This window comes from Phalacrocorax carbo, chromosome 5 (genome assembly GCF_963921805.1).
Source record: "Phalacrocorax carbo chromosome 5, bPhaCar2.1, whole genome shotgun sequence".
In the NCBI taxonomy this organism is placed as follows: domain Eukaryota; kingdom Metazoa; phylum Chordata; class Aves; order Suliformes; family Phalacrocoracidae; genus Phalacrocorax; species Phalacrocorax carbo.
Genome location: NC_087517.1, coordinates 40,719,919 through 40,740,008, shown reverse-complemented (window position 1 = coordinate 40,740,008; position 20,090 = coordinate 40,719,919). Strand labels below are relative to the sequence as shown.

Below are 20,090 nucleotides of genomic sequence, written 5' to 3'. Positions count from 1 at the left end.
CACAGACACTTTGGTTCTTTTAATCCCCAGGAAGATGACTGACTTGTGAGACTTGAGGGAACTGCCTCCCTCTGCACGCTCCTCACCGTTACATGATGAATCACGTAATAATTGTATATTTATTGGAAAACAGCTGGGGAACTTTGCTAATGAATAAAATATCAGGTGCTGGTGTATTTACATAAGAGGATCTTTACCAGATGGGCAACGCTTTGAAATGAAGCACGAGGAAGATGAGGATTTTTTACCTTACTCATCAGCCGGGAAGCCGAGCCCCATACTTCAGCACAGGTTTTACTCCGAAGCCCTGCATTGTTTGAAAATCACTTTGTCAGTTTGGCATGGCAAAGACGATCGTTGCCTCGGCAGGGTACGGAGCAGCTGATTCATGCACGTACCGAACGCAACTGTCGCACTATATCACACGACTGCTGAAACCGTTTTACTAGCTTTCTGTCACTCAACAAATTTATTTTAAAGTGTGTGGGTCTTATACTGCCTGGAATGGCTTTACTTGTATTTTAAATACTGCATAAACCAAATTTAGAGATATATTTCTTGCTTGCCCCCGTTCTCTGTGTCATTCTTTTTGCTTGTGACTGTGCAGTTGGTTGCAGTAATTCACTGCAGAGGAAGACGTTTCTTAGATTTCCAAGAAAGCCAACTCCTTAACCTTTATAAAATTAGGGAGAATGAATCACACAACTTTTACATCTTTCTCAAACACAAGTATTTGTTAGATGCTGGCTGCCCAGGGCAGTGCTTTGCCTCAGCTTAACTTAGTTGTAAATGTTTGTAAATTCGCACACAATGCCTCAGCACAATGCAGACGACATGCACACACACAGATTTATTGAGAGGGACGCTAAACATATTTCAGCTGGAGGAAAGGAAGACAAGGTACTTATCTGTTTTATTGTCCTGTACAGTATATATCGGCATCTCATATTTTGTGAACATAAATGCCAGGTTGACTCAAGAGATCTATGGATCAAGTGTTGTTTGTAACCCACGCCGAATGCTTCAAATTGCATTAAAGTATCATCTCAGCAGCAAAGCCTTTTGCTATCTTCCAGTAACCCTGGTGCACTGGGAGAGGACGGGCACTGTTTTTTAGGAGCACAAGACAAGCACACAATGGCCAAGTAAGGGTGAGTAGGATATTAAGGTTGCATCTGTCAACTATTCATGTTTAAGGGACGAATGACTGGTTTAGCTTATTTTGTGAGTTTATCCTGGTTTCAGCAGTGTGAGGGAGCAGGTCCCTGTCCCAGCTCCATCCCCTGCAGGCCTGGGAAGGGAGCGAGGGTCCCCTTGTCCATTTGTGAGCGTCCAACGCCTACCCGTCTCTTAACAAGGTGTTGTTTGCATTTGGTTTTGTTTTACTTCCATAGTCACCTCCGAGGGTGTTGTTTCTTTCCCAGAGCTGCTTCCCTCCGTGGCAGAGGGCCTGCCAATACCCACTGTCAGGGGTGACAGGCCCTTAGCAAAGGGGACACCTCTCAGTGTTATTAATGCAGCGGGGGTGTTCCTGAGCACTAGAAAACAACAGGCTATTACAGAGATACAACCACACTTTTCACAGCTGGATCCAAGCACACAGGAGCAGCTACCATGCTGTCGATGACAACAAACAGCCCTCTTCCCTGTGCTGGTGAAACCCGGCGGTGTGTGGATGGGGACGCCTACCTCCATGCCTCTCCCTCAGGTCTCAGGCCCCCACTCTCCAAGGACAGAGTCAGCTGCAAAGGACAGGCTGTTGTTTAACCCTTCAGACCCTCCACACACCTCCACGGTTTCATTTCTCATGGATAAAGATCAAGAGTTTTCATGAAGACAGAGAAAGCCAAGAGGGTGTTTGCTGGGTTAAGCAGGTTAGGAGATACAATGACACTGATTTAATAAAGGCTGAATATGCCACCATTTAAACCAGCACGACAGCATTTCACCCGGTGACACATCAGCTTGTCCTGGACGACAGCAGCAAAATTTCTCCGATCAATGGAGCTGAGAGATTTTATGATACCCCATCCTGTGTGGCGTTGATATTCTTCCACCTTTGCCTAATGTTAGTAGCAAAGATAAACATTTAACCTTCCATAAAGAAAAAAAAAAATAAAATCCCAATTTAGAACACCCCCAGTGTTCAGGAACGAACTTCTGAAGCAGAGGAGTGTGAAACCTGAAAACTGAAGAACCTCCTTCTTGGGAGGCAAGGGTAACTTATTAAGAAATGTTTTCAGCCCCGATTTAACATTCATTTGAGTAGAAGTCCTTCTCTCTAGATGAGGAAAGAGCTGTGTAAAATGCCCCTGTTGCCACCGCCAGTCAAATTAGTCCCTCTGCCATTGCTCAGTCTTGCTGATTTTACTTCTAGCCGGCAAGCAGGGACGAGGGGGAACCATCCACCTGCAGGAAGCAAACGGAGGGAGACATGGGACAAGAAACACCACTGAAATATCAGACGGGCTGCTGGGACCCAGTACTGACATCTGTTTTCTGTGACTGCTGCCAACCAAATTTTGTGGCTCAACATTGCCGTGTCCTTTTATGATGAAGTTCCCTCAAAGAATAACTTGCTCGCTTTAATCATGTGTGCTCTGAGATTTATGGCTTGATGCTTATTCACCAGCAGAGCTTCTCGATACAAAATGTCAGTAAGCCTGTTATAAATCGCTCCTGGCATTCCTGCTCGATCTTCTATTTGGCCAGGAGTATTTGTACCTGAAAGTGATAAATTCCTGCTATAACTACTTTACGTGGTTCGGTAATTACACTGTATGGGGAAGGCAGGGGCTGCGTCTATGGAAGTACTACTTCAGAAACAGCAACTGTAAAAAGTGGGAGATTGGGCTGAACCCTGAGGTGCTGCTGGATGCACAGCTGAGGAGAAAACCACCCTTGAAACCCACAATAAGGGTGACAGGTGAAGTATGTCTGTCACACTGAAGCTGGTGGACGGGTGGAAGAGAGGGGAAGAAAATTAAATTTTTAAAGTCGGGGCAGAAAAGGGCTGGTGCCCTGCCTGCGCTCTGTGCTGGGTGTGAGGGGAGGAGGCACCGCGACGCCCGCTTCAGGCCTCCTTTGCGTAGGTGTTCATGCCGCATAGATAGATACTGGAAAGATGATACAGACGCATCGGGTTTGGGTATTTGATCGATTCGGATGCTATTGAGGTAGCTCACCCCTCAACTTCACGCTGACATCTAGCCAGCTCACTAGTCTCCTCAGCCTTCCCCTCACGGGTGGCCCCTCCCCTTTCCACGCGTCCCCGCCCCGCTCCCCAAGCGCGGGAAGCGAGCCGCCCCTCTCGAGGCGCATGCGCGCTGGCGGGCGCGCAGCCCCTGGCGCCTGCGCAGTGGCGGCAGGCGGGGGATTCGGAGCGGCGGCGGGAAGCGATGCGGCAGGCAATGAGGGAAGCGCTGCGCGGCTGCTCCGGCAACCAGCTGGCCCCGGGCGGTCAGCCCCTCACTGCCGCCCCCATGGCGCCGCCCGGCCCCCCCTGGGCCCGCACCCGCGCCGCGCTGGGGCGGCTGGAGAGAGCGCTGAGCTGCTCCCGCTGGTAAGGGATGCCCCCCCTCCCCGTTACGCCCCTGTCGCTGTGCCCTTAAGGAGGCGCCTGTTAAAACTACCGCGTTTCTCCTTCCTCTGCCCACAGCGCCGGCGTCCTGCGGGAGCCCGTGTCCCTGGGGCAGTGCCAGCACGTCTTCTGCCTGTAAGTAGCGTGGTGCGCCGGGGCCCGGCCGCCCTGCCTCCCCTTCGGCCGCCGGCTCCCTGAGGGGCGCCCCTTGCCCCCCCCCTCGCCGCCGTGCTTTGGAGTAAGGGCTGCTGCCTGAGGGAGGGGGGCACCGGGAGTACTTTCTGGCCGGGGAGAGGAAAGCGGGAGCTGCTGTCCCCCAGTGGGTCCAGCTCGCTGCTCTGGGGCGGGTGTCTGGCTTGCTAGGGCGCAGGCCGGGCTTCCTGAGTGCTGGTTTGGGCTTCAGGATGTTTGCCTGGTGTAAAGGCAACCCTCAGTCTGATAGGGGGGGTGTCCACTCCTACTTGGGTAGGAGGTGAAAACAACTAACTGTTCTTACTGTCACCTCCAGCTCCTTCCTCTTTCTCCCTTCGAAACAAACTGAAAGGAGCAGTCCGGAAAGGATGCTCCCTGTTTCCAAGGGGACTTTGTTCTCCTTGAGGAGATTGGGTGCTACTTGTCATTCCTTTGACCTTCTGCTATGCTAACGGCTTTGCTCCTTCAGATCTGCCACTGTAACCGTTTCTGTATTCATGTCCATCTGAACATGCTGGGATAGCATGAGTACCTCTACTTACAGTTTGTCAGATAATCTGTTAAAAAAAACCTGAGTTAAGTTAGAAACATCCTGCTAACAAGGCAGGTCTGAGGAGATGTAGTCACTTGGCCTGTCTTAGGATGACTCACTGCAGATTCTGAAATGTTCCTGCCCCACAGCCTCATTTGGGGAAGGTGGTGGAACCTTCTGGCTGTCCTGTATGTCACTGCTTTTCATGGTATGCAAATACAGGGAGTTAAAAGGTCAGGCATATATCTTAAATGGTTTGTTTCTCTGCACAGCACAGATGTGAGCTGTCTACTCGAATCTTATGGTTGTAACAGTGGAGAGGATGGACACTTTCTAACCTCTGCTTGTAAGCCAGTCCAGATATTCAGCTTTGCCTCTTGTTAATGCTGTAGTCACTATGTCAATAAAGCAGAGGAAAACCCTCCCTCCCCTCCCTCCCTCATGGCTGTGTATTGGCTCCCTGTCTTGAGCTGCACCTTTCTAACGGGAGCTTAAAGTGTTGAAGGCCTGAGGAGTAAAATACTAGCAAAAGATATTGTTGCTTTTTAGGGAGTAACTGATTATGGGACAGACGCCCTCAGCATCTCTTCCTCTCCAGTTTGGATGTATTAAAAGATGTAAAAATTATTTCTTTCTATCCAGACATGTGGGTTCTTTCTCAGCTTTGGCCGTTAATTGCTATAGAAGATTCTGCTGTCTGAAGCAAAGTTTTTGTTAGTTCTTCCATTTGTACTACCTGTCCGCAGCATACTTGGTAAAATAACACCCAGAAGCTTGTAAAAGTTATTTATAAATCTGTTCATATCTAACTGATATAATGTTTTTTTCTCAAGTGTAGTGTAGATTGCTGGAGGGTAGCATAAGAGTGGCTTAATAAACAATTGTTGGGCATCCAAGGTCATGTGGTTTTCTTTTGCATAACCCCAGTGTATTCTAGGTGATACATTTCAAACACACACAGTTTGCTGAAGTTTTCTTTTTTTAAGAAAGATTTTCAAGACATCAGAAGTTGATGCAGTTTGCATTGACGAGGCTGGAAAGAATAGCCAATAGGAATCTTAAGCATTCACTAACAGCTATTTCTTACTCCAGAAGAGTTTCTTTGCCCAAGTTATTGTTATACCTGATCTTTTCTCCTTTGTATGCCTGACCTTTTAGTAATCAATTCAATGTGTCCTTTGATGACTGAGTCTTGGGTAGCAGATACTGTTTTAAATAAACCTAGGGAAATTTAGATTCATTTGTTTTACAAGCAAATTTGGTAGGGCATTGATCAAAACTGCAGTATTCTAACATGAACTGATTCTGATCCATTGCTACAGACAGGCATTTATTAATATACCTGGGAAGGAGTGGGGTGAATGGCCAGAGCTGGCTTCCAATATATGAAGCGAAATATGTGAAACTAATGAACTGCAATAATCAGGTCACACATAATGTAACTGGTTCTCCATCAGCATGGGTTTTAGTGTGGGCAGGGATATTTATTAAAATCAGTTTCTGCAGTTTTGTGTGAGTAACTCTACTAAGTTAGTTATAGTTAATGGATAATGACTGTAAAAACCCAACAGCTAGAAGTAATTAGGAAATGCCGTGGTATAAATGTCATTCTGCATTTCTTTTGCACTACCTTTTACAGACATGGGAGACCTGAGGCCAGCTTCCCTAGAGAATGAGACCTGGTTGGTTCTTATCTTTGCTCCAAGTGATTTGTCAATATCATCTACGATGTGTCAGAGCCAAGAATTGTACTTCAGACTCCCGATCATAGCAGAGTATGAATCACAAGGTCCTTTGCCTGCTCAGAGCAAGCTGTTTAAAGCACAAAACATACCTAGCAGCAATTTTTACATACCAAATTTCCTGTCTTGGAATTAACTGAAGGCATGATGCTTGTGTGGTGTTGGAGGGGAAGATGCCGGTGCAGAGAACAGATCTGAAGATAACTCTCCTATGAAAACTGGTCGTACTTGCACGTCTGGTATTGTTAACTGATATATGCTACTCATTTTGGGGTGTATGACTGTCAGCTTCCAAGCTGACTATATGTTTAGAGTCTAGATGGATAGATTTTGATCCTCCTTGCCAGGTAGCAGTGCGTTGATATTACTTATGTTCTGTTCCTCTGAAAGCTTAATGTGATCTGCTCACATTTAATTTTATACTGTTGGCTGGAATTGTGCATGCTACGTGGTGGTACGATAACAGAGACTTTTGAAATTAGTTCAGTCTTGAGTAAATGGAATTGTAACATATTTAATAGAATAGTTTGGAATTGAGAAGTAACAGTGGCCCTTGAATGTTGCAGTTCAAATGGCAAATTGTATGGTCCTCTCACTGGACTAATCAAATGAATAAAAGATTTTAGGCTTGTATGGGGAAGGTAGTATTGCTAAGAAGCTACAAGTGTTACATGACCTTTGCTAAGAAAATATGTTCCCCACTCCACCTTGATCATCTCCTGACATGAATGCTCTGAAAGAGAAAAGTGATGGAATACTCCAAACAACTGCAGATACTCATGGGTATTCTTAAAGAAAACTGTTCAGACAGGTGAAAGTTCTTGATATAAAGAAAATTTCATGTAGGAAACCCAGAAATGATAGTTCATTACAGGTTAGCTTTCTGTCACTTGTTTAAAAATAGCCAGCTGCATAAGAATAGCCCTACCTTTAGCTGAGGAGTAAAAGAATGTGGAGTTTTAACTGTTTGAACGTAATTGTTATCTGGCGACAAACACCAATGGAGCTTTAGCATACCTTGAAAATTTGGATCACCATGTGAGTCTGTGGGAGTCACAAGAAACCACGTCTTTCATGGCAGCGTCCTGACAAGGCCCCGGACTTGGCTTGCTTAATTATGGCTTGTTGCTTGCTATGATATGTCCTCCCCTGCATTTGTGACTAACTCATGTGGGTTTTACAATAGTGGTTTGTCAATGCTAAAATAAGAGAATCTTGCTGAGAGTTTGGCTGTGAAAAGGTTGATAGTGACTACAGTAGATAACTTATGCTGGATAATGGATTTTTACATTTGACTTTCAGATCTTGTGTGGGTGACTGTATTGGCACCGAATGCCCAGTGTGCCACGTGCCAGCCTGGGTGCAAGATGCACAGATAAACCGTCAACTAGATAACATGGTTCAGCTTTGCAGCAAACTGCGGCATCTGCTGGGTGCAGACACCTCAGGTAAGAGCAAACCTGGGTCTCTGACAGACATTGAATCCAGACCGCTCAGTTTCATTTCATGAGCTTTATAGAGAATGAGCAGTGCAGCCTTGCTTAAGATTCTGAAAGGCTGTTCCGAATCATGTGTGGAAAATTTGGTTTGAAGAGAACTGTCTGCGTGGATTGCTTATTCTTTGAACCTGTTTTACTATGAAATCTGCATGAGTGGGTTAGTCCATAATTCATTATAATCTGTGTTCCAAAATTAGACAAAAGTGGGATAGATTCTCAAGTCACATGGCAATTAGTTTCACTAACCAGGGGCACAAGTTGTCATATCTTGTGCTCCTAGGGGAGGGGAGCATAAATGTGTAATGTACTGCAGTATACACTTCTTTATGGGGGCACTGTTAAAGGATTAATGTGTATATTCTCTTGCCTTTTGTGTATTTGTGCACTGAGGTGTGCATGCTGTCCCAGTAATTTTCAGTTTAGGGTTTTTGCACATGGAAAAAACCTGTCCGTGTTCCTTGCTTAAAAGGGGAAGGAGGCAATTCTTAACTCATTTATTTTCTGGTCCCTAACAATCTGCTAGTCTGCTACAACGGAATTTTGTCATTACTGACTGTGCTAGAAGATTGCAGAGTTCGTACTCTGGGAATTCATCTCTCTATCAAATTTGAGGCTGATTGTCAAAGTAGGAAAAAAGGAAGTGAAATGAGTGTAGGTGAATGTATATCTCTTCTGTGAGCCCAAGGAGGATCTTTTTATGTAATACCAGGTTTTAGAAAACATTCATTTAGCTGTCAGATACAGAAAACGTAATTGAAGAATTGACAAGTTCATTGTTGCCTCCTAATATGTTTGTCTAAATTAAAGATTCCTTTTCTAAACCTAATCCCATCGGCACCTTCATGTTCATTTATGGGGGAGCTCTTTATTGACATCAAAATACATTAAAGTGAGGAGGTTGGAAGCCTTTGTCCAACTGTAATGGAATACATTTTATACAGATATAAAATCCTATGGTGATTGTCTTCTGGAACATAGAAACTGTAGATGATGGCATTTTAAGTGGTGAAGTCTTTTAAAAACAGTTGGAGGAGAATCTCTGAGAGGAGCTATTTGTGATGCTATAAATAAAGCCTTTAAAATACAGTATGGTAGCACTGATACTGTTTAGATGTTTTGGAGAACTCTTACAGATAGATTAACTTTACAAATTGATCTGTTTCACTGTAGTAGACGTTGCATAATACATTTAATCTTATAGTTCCTCTAAAATAAAGTTTGCATGGTGTGGTTAAACCACAGAACAAAATGAGGTTCTTTTTATCGTTCTGTGTTTTAACTTAAAATCAGACACAAACCTGAAGTTTACAAGAGTGTTTTATTTGGAGCTAAAGTTAGGAACTGATGAGGGACGTTACTTTCCATCACTTGCAGTCTTTGCCCTGGACTAAGGATTAATGGCCTCTTGGATGTTTCATACTGAGGTTAAGGAAGAAACCTGAGCTTGTGATAGATCACTGTCAGGAATGGTTTGGATACTCAAGTAAATGAGTACACCTCTGTCGACAGCCAATTATGTGTTGTACTGTGGCAAATCACTGGATGCTGTAGCTTTAAAGATTTTGAGAGCAAATCCTTTAGGATGTTTTGTCATTCATCTCTGGCAAATCTGTCACCTCCCATAGATGTATGTCTTGAACTTAATGTGTACAAAGTGAAATATGTTTGAGTTTGGAGAGTCAGGGCTTCTCTTGTTAAGGAGTTGCTTTCATATTCCTACGGCACTGTAATTCTGCCATGCTCCTGTCAACAATAGTTTAATTTCTTTTTTGTTAGAAAGTCAGAAATTGTATTTTATGTTCCGGTAAAGGAAACAAACCAAAAAAAAATATCAATCTTTCTGTGGAAGAAAGGAAGAGAAACGGTTGAAAAAAGAATCTTTCCATATATCTGGTTTATATCCCTTTTGCATATTTGTTTTATATGCTTTGGTTTAAGACAATTGTGGCTTGTCTCAAGGCTTCTGTTTGAGATCCTTGTTCATGCTGAAGTTTCTAATGCAAATATATCTTACTACACATATTTTTAATCTACGTCAGACCTAGTGAACACAGGAAGTTGTGTGTTGTCTTTAAAAAAAAACCCCGCAGAACTACTGTGAAAAGGATAGGGTTAAGCTTGTGTGTTGAATATTTCAAGTGTAAAAATCCCTGTACCCCAAGGTTCTGCAGTAGATATGAGAGGGATCTCACTTTTTGCTCTGCTGGGATAAGAATAGCTGTTCGCTAAACACCATGTGTGTTCTAAGAAGTAGTAGCAAGTAATTCAGGAAAGACTGTGCAAAACAGCTAATACTTCCCTTTAAATTAAAAGGGAAGCTCAGCAAATGACACTACAGACTAGTACGAGGCAACTGAAGGGGAATTGGTAAACAGTGAACCTGAAACTGGCTAGAAGATGCAAACTGTAGGTTCCAAATGCTGAATCTCAAAATAAATTCACTTATTAGAGATGTTATATCCTTAATCTGTGGCAAGGTGAGGAGAGCTGTCTGACCTTTTCACTGCCTAGTGTCACACTTTTATGAGGTAAGGGGAAGCTATCTGGCTGGCAGGCTTCATAGGTGGGATGTCTGCAACTCAAAATCTTTAGCTTTAGTGTTGCAGAGTCCAAGACATCTTGAGAATTGGGATGATAGTCTTCATAGGTGGGCAATTAGTAAGAGCTTGTTGAATCATGGACATAGTGTATATAGTATATGGGAGGTGAAGAAGGTTGATTTACAGTAATGACTTTGAAAGTGAATTTCAAAATACTTCATCAGATTTTTCTGTGTGATGTTCTTTAAAAAGAAGAGATTGTTGTAAATTTTCACAGCGATCATTTATAGATGATTTTATCTTATTCTTTCTAACATAATCTGGTTCACTCTAACCCAGTCAAACAGCATGCCTGCCTCCCCTCTTCTCATACAGAGCTAGACCTTGCAGGTGTTGGTCAAAGCTTCCTAAGATAAATGATGATGCTGGTGGACAGTAGGAGAGATTAACTTTTGATTAGCCTTTATAGTATCATAATTTAGTTTCACATTTACTGATATAGAGGGAAAGACTTTGAACTCCTGTTGTAATAGATTATATTGCATTTCATATATGCTATGACATTTTTTCATAATAGCTAAAGATGAGTTTTTGAATAGCTGGAATTTCTCCCTTCCCCCCCCCCCATTGAATACTTAACTTGCAAAATAATCATTCTTCAGTGAAGGCACTAATGTTGCACAGATGGTACCAAAGCACTTCCCTTTGATTTTTAATAAGGGACTAGTTTGTCAAAGAGATTTCTCAACTTCTGTTCTGAAACCAATAATAGAGAATAATTTGAAAGGCACACAATGTGCATCATTATATTCCTTTGATGCAGATTAATGATAGCTAAACCACATTTTCTAATTGCTCCTTTTTTTCCTGCTCTAGCCTGTTATTGCGCTACAGCAGAACTTGGAGATGTAGCTCTCTAGTTGCAAGGTGTTGTGTGTCTCCTAATATTTTTGTCTGTCAACCCTTTAACACTTAAATTCAACTGTATTAAATGTCAGCATTAAGCAACTTGTCCTTATTATGTGCAAATAAGTAATTTAGGAAGAATTCACTTAATATAGTGTGTATATGAATGTTATGTTTAATAGGTAACTGCATTTATTAATTAAATACGTTTATTAATTAACAGGTTTACTGCATTTATTATAGGCTGATTCTAATACTGTTATCATGGATAGTCTTGACACTATTGCAGATGCTTAAAATCTAGAATTAGTAAGGCTTGCTTTACTGATTTACCTTGTTCCAGTGCATCTCTAAAAATTTGGGAGGATACATCTTATGTATTAAAAAGACAAACCATCTATCATATATAGTAATTTTTTCATTCCTGTTTCGATGCAAGCTCTGGCTTCCAACTTGGCAACAGCAAAGAATTCCTTTGGATCAATTTTTCTATAAGCAATTTTCTATGAAGGCAGTTTAACTGAATGCACTTATCTACTAGATAATAACCTCTTTATATAAATTACCATTTACATATTAGCACTGTGTGTCATCTCTCTCCCTGCCTCTCACAGCTCTGGGTCCACCAAAGGATTAGATTTTCAGGGAGGGTAGATTGGCCGTTTGTCCTTATTACTTCTACTCCCTACCTTTTACGCTTTGAAAGTGTAGGAAAGGAGCCGCAGAGTCTAAGAATAACGTTTAGCAGATGCTCTGCAGAACTACTCAGATAAAGTTGATCTTAGCTACAGAGTAATCCAAAGGATGGAGTTATTGAAGAATTGATGAGAGAGCACACACCCTGCCAGAAATTGCGGTTTCTTCCCCAGTAGGCGATGGGGGTACCCTGGGCGTCGTCCATGGGTGGCCTCTCAATGTGACAGATCTTTTTCACAGTGCGCGTGGCCTTTTAATCATGTTCCATGAGTGCCTCCCAGATCTAAAACATGCAACATACTCTTTTACACCTAAAGTAGTTGCATGTGAGGAAAAATAATCCTGGGAAAGTATTTATTTGGTGTCTTTTCAACAGGTTTTTAATAACCTGACTAGTAAGTCCCTGCTGAGCAACCAGTAATGAACAGATCAGTTTAAGAACCCTTATGGCTGATTTTTCACAAGCTTTCTTTCTGCCAGAAGTGGTATATACATAGCTTCCAGTGTAAATACTTAATTGTGTTATGCTGCTTTAGATCCTAATTCTGAAGGACAGTGCCTTTGATTGAATTTGTCACTTGGACTTTAAAGTCTTACTGTGCTTACACATCAAAAAGAATTCTGGCCATCACAAAATTGTCGCACAAATTATTTATGCAAGCTGATTTTATTCTTGCTCTTTACTTGGAGATGACTGATAGCTCTAGCAAGGTAAATATTTTAGAAGGAAATCTGCTAGTTGTGTAAACAGTGAAGGCAAGACAAGTATGTAGTAACTTTTATATTTTGCATCTGTTTGCAATCAAGCTTTTCCTTTTTTTAGATGTTATTGTCAGAATGAAATTGGATATGGTATCTTTCTGAAGGCTAGCTAGTTATGAGATTTCAGTCTCAATTTCAGTGCTTTTCTTCCTGTTTGCACCAAGCTCAGCCCTACTGGAAAACCAAATAGCTGCAGTGCTGTGCTTGATAATTATCTTGAGATACCTAAATGACTGAGTAGCTAGCCTCAAGCTGTGTTCTTAAAGACACTTTTGGTCTGATGCCTTACATATTCCTCTAGCTAAATCTCCTAATATCTGGCATATTTTAATTCAAGGGCTAAGTAGGGTAATTTAAATCAAGATTGAGGAAATATTTAACCTTGAAAAATTGCTTTAGAAGAAAACTGCAAATGTCTATTTTGGTGTTGAATTACTATCTATGTGGTTCTGTTTTAAGTGACATTTCAAACTTATTTTTTGTGGCTGAGGGATTGGGACTAGTTTGTCTGCTATGTGATTTTATCACAGTTTGCTGTTGGAAACAGACTATAGTTACTAACACCAAAAATAGAAGAGAAGGTATGGAGAAGACAAATTACCTGTAGAAAGTTAATGCACTGAAGTGAAAGTAATACATTGTTGCAGTGAGTGTCTCTCTTTCACTTTTAATAATTGAGACTCAGTATAGTTTATTTCAAGAATATTTAAAAAAACCCCACTAATCTCGGCCTTAGTTCTTTTTAAAAATAATAATAACCTACTTGCCTCACTAGGCAAAATTAATACTGGTTTTGTGAGTGATTGCTATAAATCGCTGGACTTTTGTGAATGGTAATTTAGTCCCTGAGGTTGGAGGCAACAGAAAAAATGAGCTGTGCATTTGGAGGACTTGTCCAAATAATCTAAACCAACTTAGGTTTCCAAGAAGAAATTTGTATTAAAAAAATCTGATATAGTTCTTTTGCACTGAAAGAGTTGTTGTCAAATTAGTGTCTAATTTAGAGGTCACTTTATGCTCCTTAACTTTTTCTTAAGCCATTGAGGACATCATTGATAGTCCTTGTTCTCAACTGTTATTTCACGCACTTGGAGTACATTATATTCCTCCATCATCTTGGTTATTGATTTGTAATATGCTGTATAATGGCACTTAAAATTGCTTCACTGCATATTTTTAAAGAAATGTTTGAGATGATCAAAATGTTTGGCTTCCTTGGAACTATTTACTACCAAGGGGTAAAGGATCAAATGGCAGGACACAATTACTTACAGATTCTCTGTATATGTCTCTGATTCATCTGCTATATCTGTGGAATCAATCAAAATTTCTCAGGAATGTTCAAAATTCATATAAGGATGTTATTTTTGCTTGCTTGCAGTTATTCTTCCTGTTCATCTTCAGATGAACTGTAATATCTTTTTACAAAATTGTTTCTGTGCTCTTTTGTGTATGCACAGACTACTTTGTTAAACCTATTTCCAAGGAAGACCCAGTGAGAGAACCAGCTTCTCTCCTCTCTGTAATTTGGTCAGAAATCTTCTATGCACATGCTGCATTGTAAACCCAGACTATTCAGGACATTTCTCTACCAGGGTGCTTGCTTGCCTAGTGGATAGCTGTAGGTGCACTGGGAACTCTGAAGTCGAATGCCATGTGCCATTACGTTCGTGTCTTCAGAAGAAATGAAGACACTCATAGGTTGTATTTAGTAGCACTTTATCAGTTGTTACAGTAGTTACACTGATCTCTTTTCTTTGCAATCTTCTACTGAAGAGTACTCTGTAAATTATTTTTCCTCTTCCCTGATACATTTAGATTCAACAGAAGATAAATCTGCACCAACTGACTCAGACTTTGGTAAAAAGGCTAAGAAGGAACAGATAAAAATGTGGTTCAGCCCAAGAAGTAGGAAGATACGATGTGTCCTGAGCAAGAGTCAGCCTGAGACTAAAAGTGATGACCTTTGTCAAGACACAGCTTCAATTTATGATTTCTTTCCTTCCCCTCCTCACGAAAAGCCTTCCAACCTGACAAAAAAGCCAACACAGAGACAGACTAAGAAGGTGAAGAAGAAACATCTAGCAGACATTAACAAAGTGTGGAGCTTAGAGAAGCCTGAGCAGAAAGGAGGAGTTGAGGAGAAGACTCTCAAGGAAAAGTGTGTGACCATCTGCAGTCAACCAGTAGTCCTGTGCACTCCGGAACCAAGTAGCCCTGAAGAGACACTTCAGCAGGAATCTGTAACGGAAGCTGACTCTAGCAAAAATACAGAGAATGTGGAAATACTGCCACAGGTAAAATCCTCAGAGAAGAGAGGTAACTGTGAGGTTGCGTGCTCTGCACAAGTCAGCAAGGAAAAAAATTCTGCTACAGACACATTGCTGTCAATAGGAAATGAACCTATGCCTTTAAAACGTGGAAGTGAACAATCTGGACTTCCAGTTACTTCTCAGTCAAAAAGACCAAGAAGAACTGAGAGGAGCATTACTGGCAAGTCAGGCAGGCAGACAGATTGCACAGAGGAGTTACCTCAGGGCTGCCCTGTCTCCCCAGAGACTGAACACAAGACACCAGTTCAGACTTCTTCCTCTGTATCGAAACTCACTGACACCATAATGAAGACAAGAAGCTCTGCAGCCTTTCAAGCAATAAATAGTCCTTCACTTTCAAAATCTCCCCTTACCCCATCTACTTCTAAGACTTGTAATCAAGTAGGAATACCACACAGTCCTTCTGTGTTGAAGTCCCCTGGTGGTAACACAATTGCCAGAAGAAATTACAAAGGAGAGACTTTGCTCCATGTTGCTTCCATCAAGGTAGGACCATCATCTTCTAGTTCAGCTTCAAACTGGGGTTTAAAAAGACAGTGTTGTATTACAAATATCCTAGAAAGCGGTTACTTCTGTACATCCTATTTCTGGATGGGGGAATCTCATCTTGTCATTGTCATCTTCTGTGTTTATTGGGGAGTTTCAAACATGATTCTCTGATTTCATAAAGAAATGAGTATTGGAATGATCAAAGGTGGTTATACTTGAGAAACTCAGTGTACTCCACTGTCAGTTATACCTATGACTTCTAGGAAGTGATACGCATTCAAATATTTTGGCCTATGTGTCATAATGTGTCAAAAATTTCTGGCAAATGTGCCAGAAAACTGTCTCTGATTTGTCATAAGGAGTTTAGCTAAGTATTTCAGATCTCACCGAGTGAACTTGATCAGTTTAACTTGTTCTGGTAACTCAGCTAGGGTGAGATCTGAATTACCTACATAAAGATAACTATGCAACCTCAACTGAGGTGAACTATTTCATAATCTTTGAGATCTTCCATCTGATGCAAGTGTTGCCTCAAGAGGAGTGAAATGCTGCACCCTATGATTGCCATGCTGAGCCCTATGCTCTGAGCATGCTATCCTCACAGATAGTGGAGAAGGCAGAATTAGGAGAGAGCTGGGATGTTCTCAGTAGACTTCACTTTTATGTAGAATCAGTGTTACTCTTGTAATGACAGCTGTCACTCATTTTGATGTTAGCCAGTTCCTGCTGTGTTAGTACTTCATGGCATTGCTCTTTGCAAGGGCTGTCCTTCCCTATTACTATGTAGAAGCTGCATGTGGGTAGAGTGAGTTGAATGCTTACGGTCAAACGCATCAGATGCACTAATATGGCAGCTCTCTTCTGAGAGTTCATTTCAAAGAGTTTGTAGTTTGGCCAATTTGTTTTGGTTTAAGCCCAGCTGCCAACTAAGCCCCACCCAGCCACTTGCTCACTCCCCCCAGTGGGATGGGGGAGAGAATCAGAAGAATAAAAGTGAGAAAACTGCTGAGGTGAGATAACAGTTTGATAGGTAATGCAAAAGCTGTGTGCACAAGCAAAGCAAAACAAGGAATTCATTCACTCCTTCCCATGGGCAGGCAGGTGTTCAGCCATGTCCAGGAAAGCAGGGCTCCATCATGCGTAACAGTTACTTGGGAAGACAAACGTCATCACTCTGAACGTCCTCCCCTTCCTCCTTCTTCCCCCAGTTTATATCCAGAGCATGACATCATATGGTGTGGGATATCCCTTGGGTCAGTTGGGGTCAGCTGTCCCAGCTGTGTCCCATCCCAGCTTCTTGCACCCCGGCAGAGCATGGGAAGCTGAAAAAGTCCTTGACTAATGTAAGCATGACTCAGCAGTAACTAAAACATCTCTGTATTACCAGCAGTTTTTTTAGCACAACTCCAAAACATAGCCCCATATTGGCTACTGTGAAGAAAATTAACTCTGTCCCAGCTGACGAGATCTTATGGTGACATGGCACCCCAGAAAGAACTGAGTGAAACAACAGGACCCATTTTTGAACAATCTCAGACACCTGGGCCAAATAGCATGGCATTAGGGCACACTGTGCACCAGTGTCCAGTAGAGCCTTATATTCTTGTGGGACTGATGTGCCAGGCCATGTACAACTTAAATATACTTTGTGCTGAATCATGAGGTAGTAAGACTGAATGGTTAATAAACTGCCTATACTGGTAGAATTGATTCACCTGTAAGCATCCTGACGTTTATGCAGCACTTAGATTTATCGAGGCAAAGGATTTTCTTGATAAATAACACTGTGCTCTTCAAAGATGTTCTAATAAGCCACTCCTGCATGAGGTGGTTTTTAAATGGAAGTGGCAGCTGAACTGAGTTCAAATATCTTACTTGATGCTGTTAATACAGAACTAGGGAGGAGAAAATGAAATGTCCTCACAGGACTTGAGCTTTAAAGGATAGATATCTTGTTACCTCTCATCATCTTGTGTTCAAAAATCCATGTTTTCATTCAAAAAATGGGTTGACAAAAAATGTGGCGCTTCGGGACATGGTTTAGGAGGCATGGTGGTATTGGGTTGATGGTTGGACCTGATGAGCTTAGAGGTCTTTTCCAACCTTAATGATTCTATGATCATAAGACCTGTATATTCCTCTTTATTAAAGCCCTGTTTACCAATTATCATGTCCTATATCCTTCCATGATTTTTGGGCATCAGTAAGGAATACTATTATTACTGACTGGTTCTAAAAAAAAATCAGTCTACCTTGACAAACTTTCACACAGGTGTGGTTTCCAGCAATATGTCTGGTACTTATTGTGAGATTTGGAGTAAACAGTGGTATGCCAATCGTGGTTTTTTCATTGTGAAGAATTTTGAAGATAAATGAGTAAAAATTAAACAATTGGTGCTATATCCAAAACTTCTTCATTCTTTTTGTCTATCTGAGGTTAGTAGTGTAGCTGGTGCTGCTTGTTGACATTGGTACAGCCCTCTGAGAAAGGGATGGGGCTATTTCAGTGGGCTCAAAGATTGACCTCCAGCTGTAGGGCAGGCAGTGGGGTGGGCAGACACATGAATGCTTTTTTTCAGTCCTATGTGTGAATTCATTTTGGTGTCTTTTAATGTTTATGATTATTGAGTGAAAATGGGAAGTTGCTTCTGATCCTCATGACTTCTGCTGTGGTTTTAATTCGTCAATCCCATTTGTGTTGGTGTGCTCATTAGTAAAAGCTTGTGTAACTATGTAGGGCGTCAGGGTCATCTCAAAGTTACCACTCTCTTTTAAAGGTAATTAAAATAAGGCAAGGAGAGTGGTCTTTTGGTTATGGTCTTAGTTTACTTGCATGTGTATCTGTTTCTAGCTACTATGCTTCCAATGCAGCTCTGAGAGAGTTGTTTTACTGTTTCTGAACCTCAGATCCTCATCTGTAGAAGGTTATACAGATGATTTCCTTTCATTTGTGGTGTTCTTTGTTCTTGTCATATAGCTTAATAATGGTTATATTACGGCATTCCTAAGAAGATGCTGCATCCGCCGGTAGCCAGTAAATGTTGGCACAGATACTAGTGCATGTCAAAGTGGATTAAGACTAAGTTGCTCAAGTCAGCATGATGTGAGGACATGGTCTTTCAGAGAACTATTGGTCATGGATTTTGCTAACACTTTACTTTGTGAAGCATGAGCAAGAAGTAGTAGTGATTAATTGCCATGAATCTGCTGGGGATGTGTGGCAATTGCAAGAAAATGCATTGGGTTTTTTTGCATGCAAGTATCTTTTGTATAACCTGTATGTTTCTAGATCACTCTCCTGAGCTGTAGGAACCCAGCTATAGGAAAATGTGTTCTCAAAGAAGCTGGTTTTGAAAAATACTGGCTTTATACTGTATGTATATTTGCATATTCTTGTTGTGGGTTTTTTTGTTTGTTCGTTCTACAAAATAGCCCTGTCACTTTTTCTGCTTCTGGAAGAAGTATTTCTCTTCCAGTTTTGTTTTATAGGTGATTTTTTTTTTAAAAATCTTATTCTTTCCACAGCCAGTAATGTTTTTCCTTGTGCGTGATGGGAAACAGACTTATAGCTGCCACCTTCCCCTCAAAGTAAAATAAAGTCTAATTCTCTGGGACTTCATTAATTATAAAAATAAATCTATTTTCATTAGCTGTTAGGGTCTAATACCCTGAATTTAATTAAAGCTAATTGAGTTCTCTCTTTTTTCTTATTTAAATGAGATAATAAACAACATTGTCAGGCGTTAAAATTAAGTGTATTTTGCTGTTTTAAATGATTCTGCTACTAGTTATTAACTTACTGAAATCAAAATGGTTCTTAAGAAAGGTTCTAGTGTGGATGTACTTAATGCTGAGTTAAACTAATAAAATGCAGCTTTTCCCATAGCAAACAGCAGTCACGTTTATCTTCCTCCTTGTCATTAAAAGTAAAATTTCCAATTAGTCACAATACAGAATGTGACCTGTTGCAGTCCTAGTATTCTAGGCTGGTGGGAAATTGCCCGATCAACAGCCCTTCCACACAGGGAATTTTTTTACAGTAGAATAACAAGATGTTCACAGGGCTAGCTCTTAAGTGGCAATTAAAAATGCAGCACAGTACTACTTCACTAGTTAGTAGAGTCTTAAATCTACTATGGAGAGAAAAAAAATAATAGTCTCTTGGTACAGCATTTCAGGTCTTGGTTGTGCCTTTGCTGCTTCTGCATTGACAAGGGAGATGATGGGGCAGTTCGCAGTGTGGAATCGCTTCCACTATGGATTCGGGGAAGAGGAATAGCAAACTGCAATGCAACAGGATAGCAGAGGACCATGGCAACAGCCACACTGTTTTAAAGGAGTGGTTGGGAGGTAGCTGAGAAAAGGTTTTGATTTTTATACTTCAAATTAAAAGCAATTAGAGTTGTTCCTGTTCTGATGAAAGAAGAAATTGCATCTGTGCAGAGCATCTACTTAGTCTGAAGAAAGAGAGAAGGAACACTGGGACCAGTCTTGGTTACCTGCTGTTCCAAGGACCCTTTAGTTTGACAGTTGACCAGGAGGTCAACTTCACCCATGCCTAGACTGCTGTTCTGGACTCTTTATATTCATTATACTTAACACTGTAATAACTATTAGATAATTCCTTGCAAGCCTGTGAGACTGTTCTTCCTTTTTATTGCTTTGTTACCAGCTAATGACACATTAGAAAGTGTCAAAGAAGGCTTTGTGAGCGTGTGATGGCCAACATCAGAATACCTTTTAGATCCTTTTTCAGGTCTCTCTGACCTAGTCAGATGTGCAGTTCCTTGGTTTTGGTACCAGATGGGATGTATCATGT

At 41.3% G+C, this 20,090-nt stretch overlaps 1 protein-coding gene across 1 annotated transcript in view; it reads left to right on the top strand.

Moving 5' to 3' along the window:
• Positions 1–3,352: 3,352 nt before the first annotated feature.
• BARD1 (BRCA1 associated RING domain 1) overlaps positions 3,353–20,090 on the top strand; it is a 58,063-nt gene continuing 41,325 nt past the window's right edge. Inside the window, exons 1-4 of the mRNA XM_064452111.1 lie at positions 3,353–3,562; positions 3,659–3,715; positions 7,349–7,494; positions 14,268–15,268. Coding sequence (XP_064308181.1) covers positions 3,399–3,562; positions 3,659–3,715; positions 7,349–7,494; positions 14,268–15,268 — 1,368 coding nt within the window. The 5' untranslated portion in view covers positions 3,353–3,398. The remainder of the gene's footprint in view (positions 3,563–3,658; positions 3,716–7,348; positions 7,495–14,267; positions 15,269–20,090) is intronic.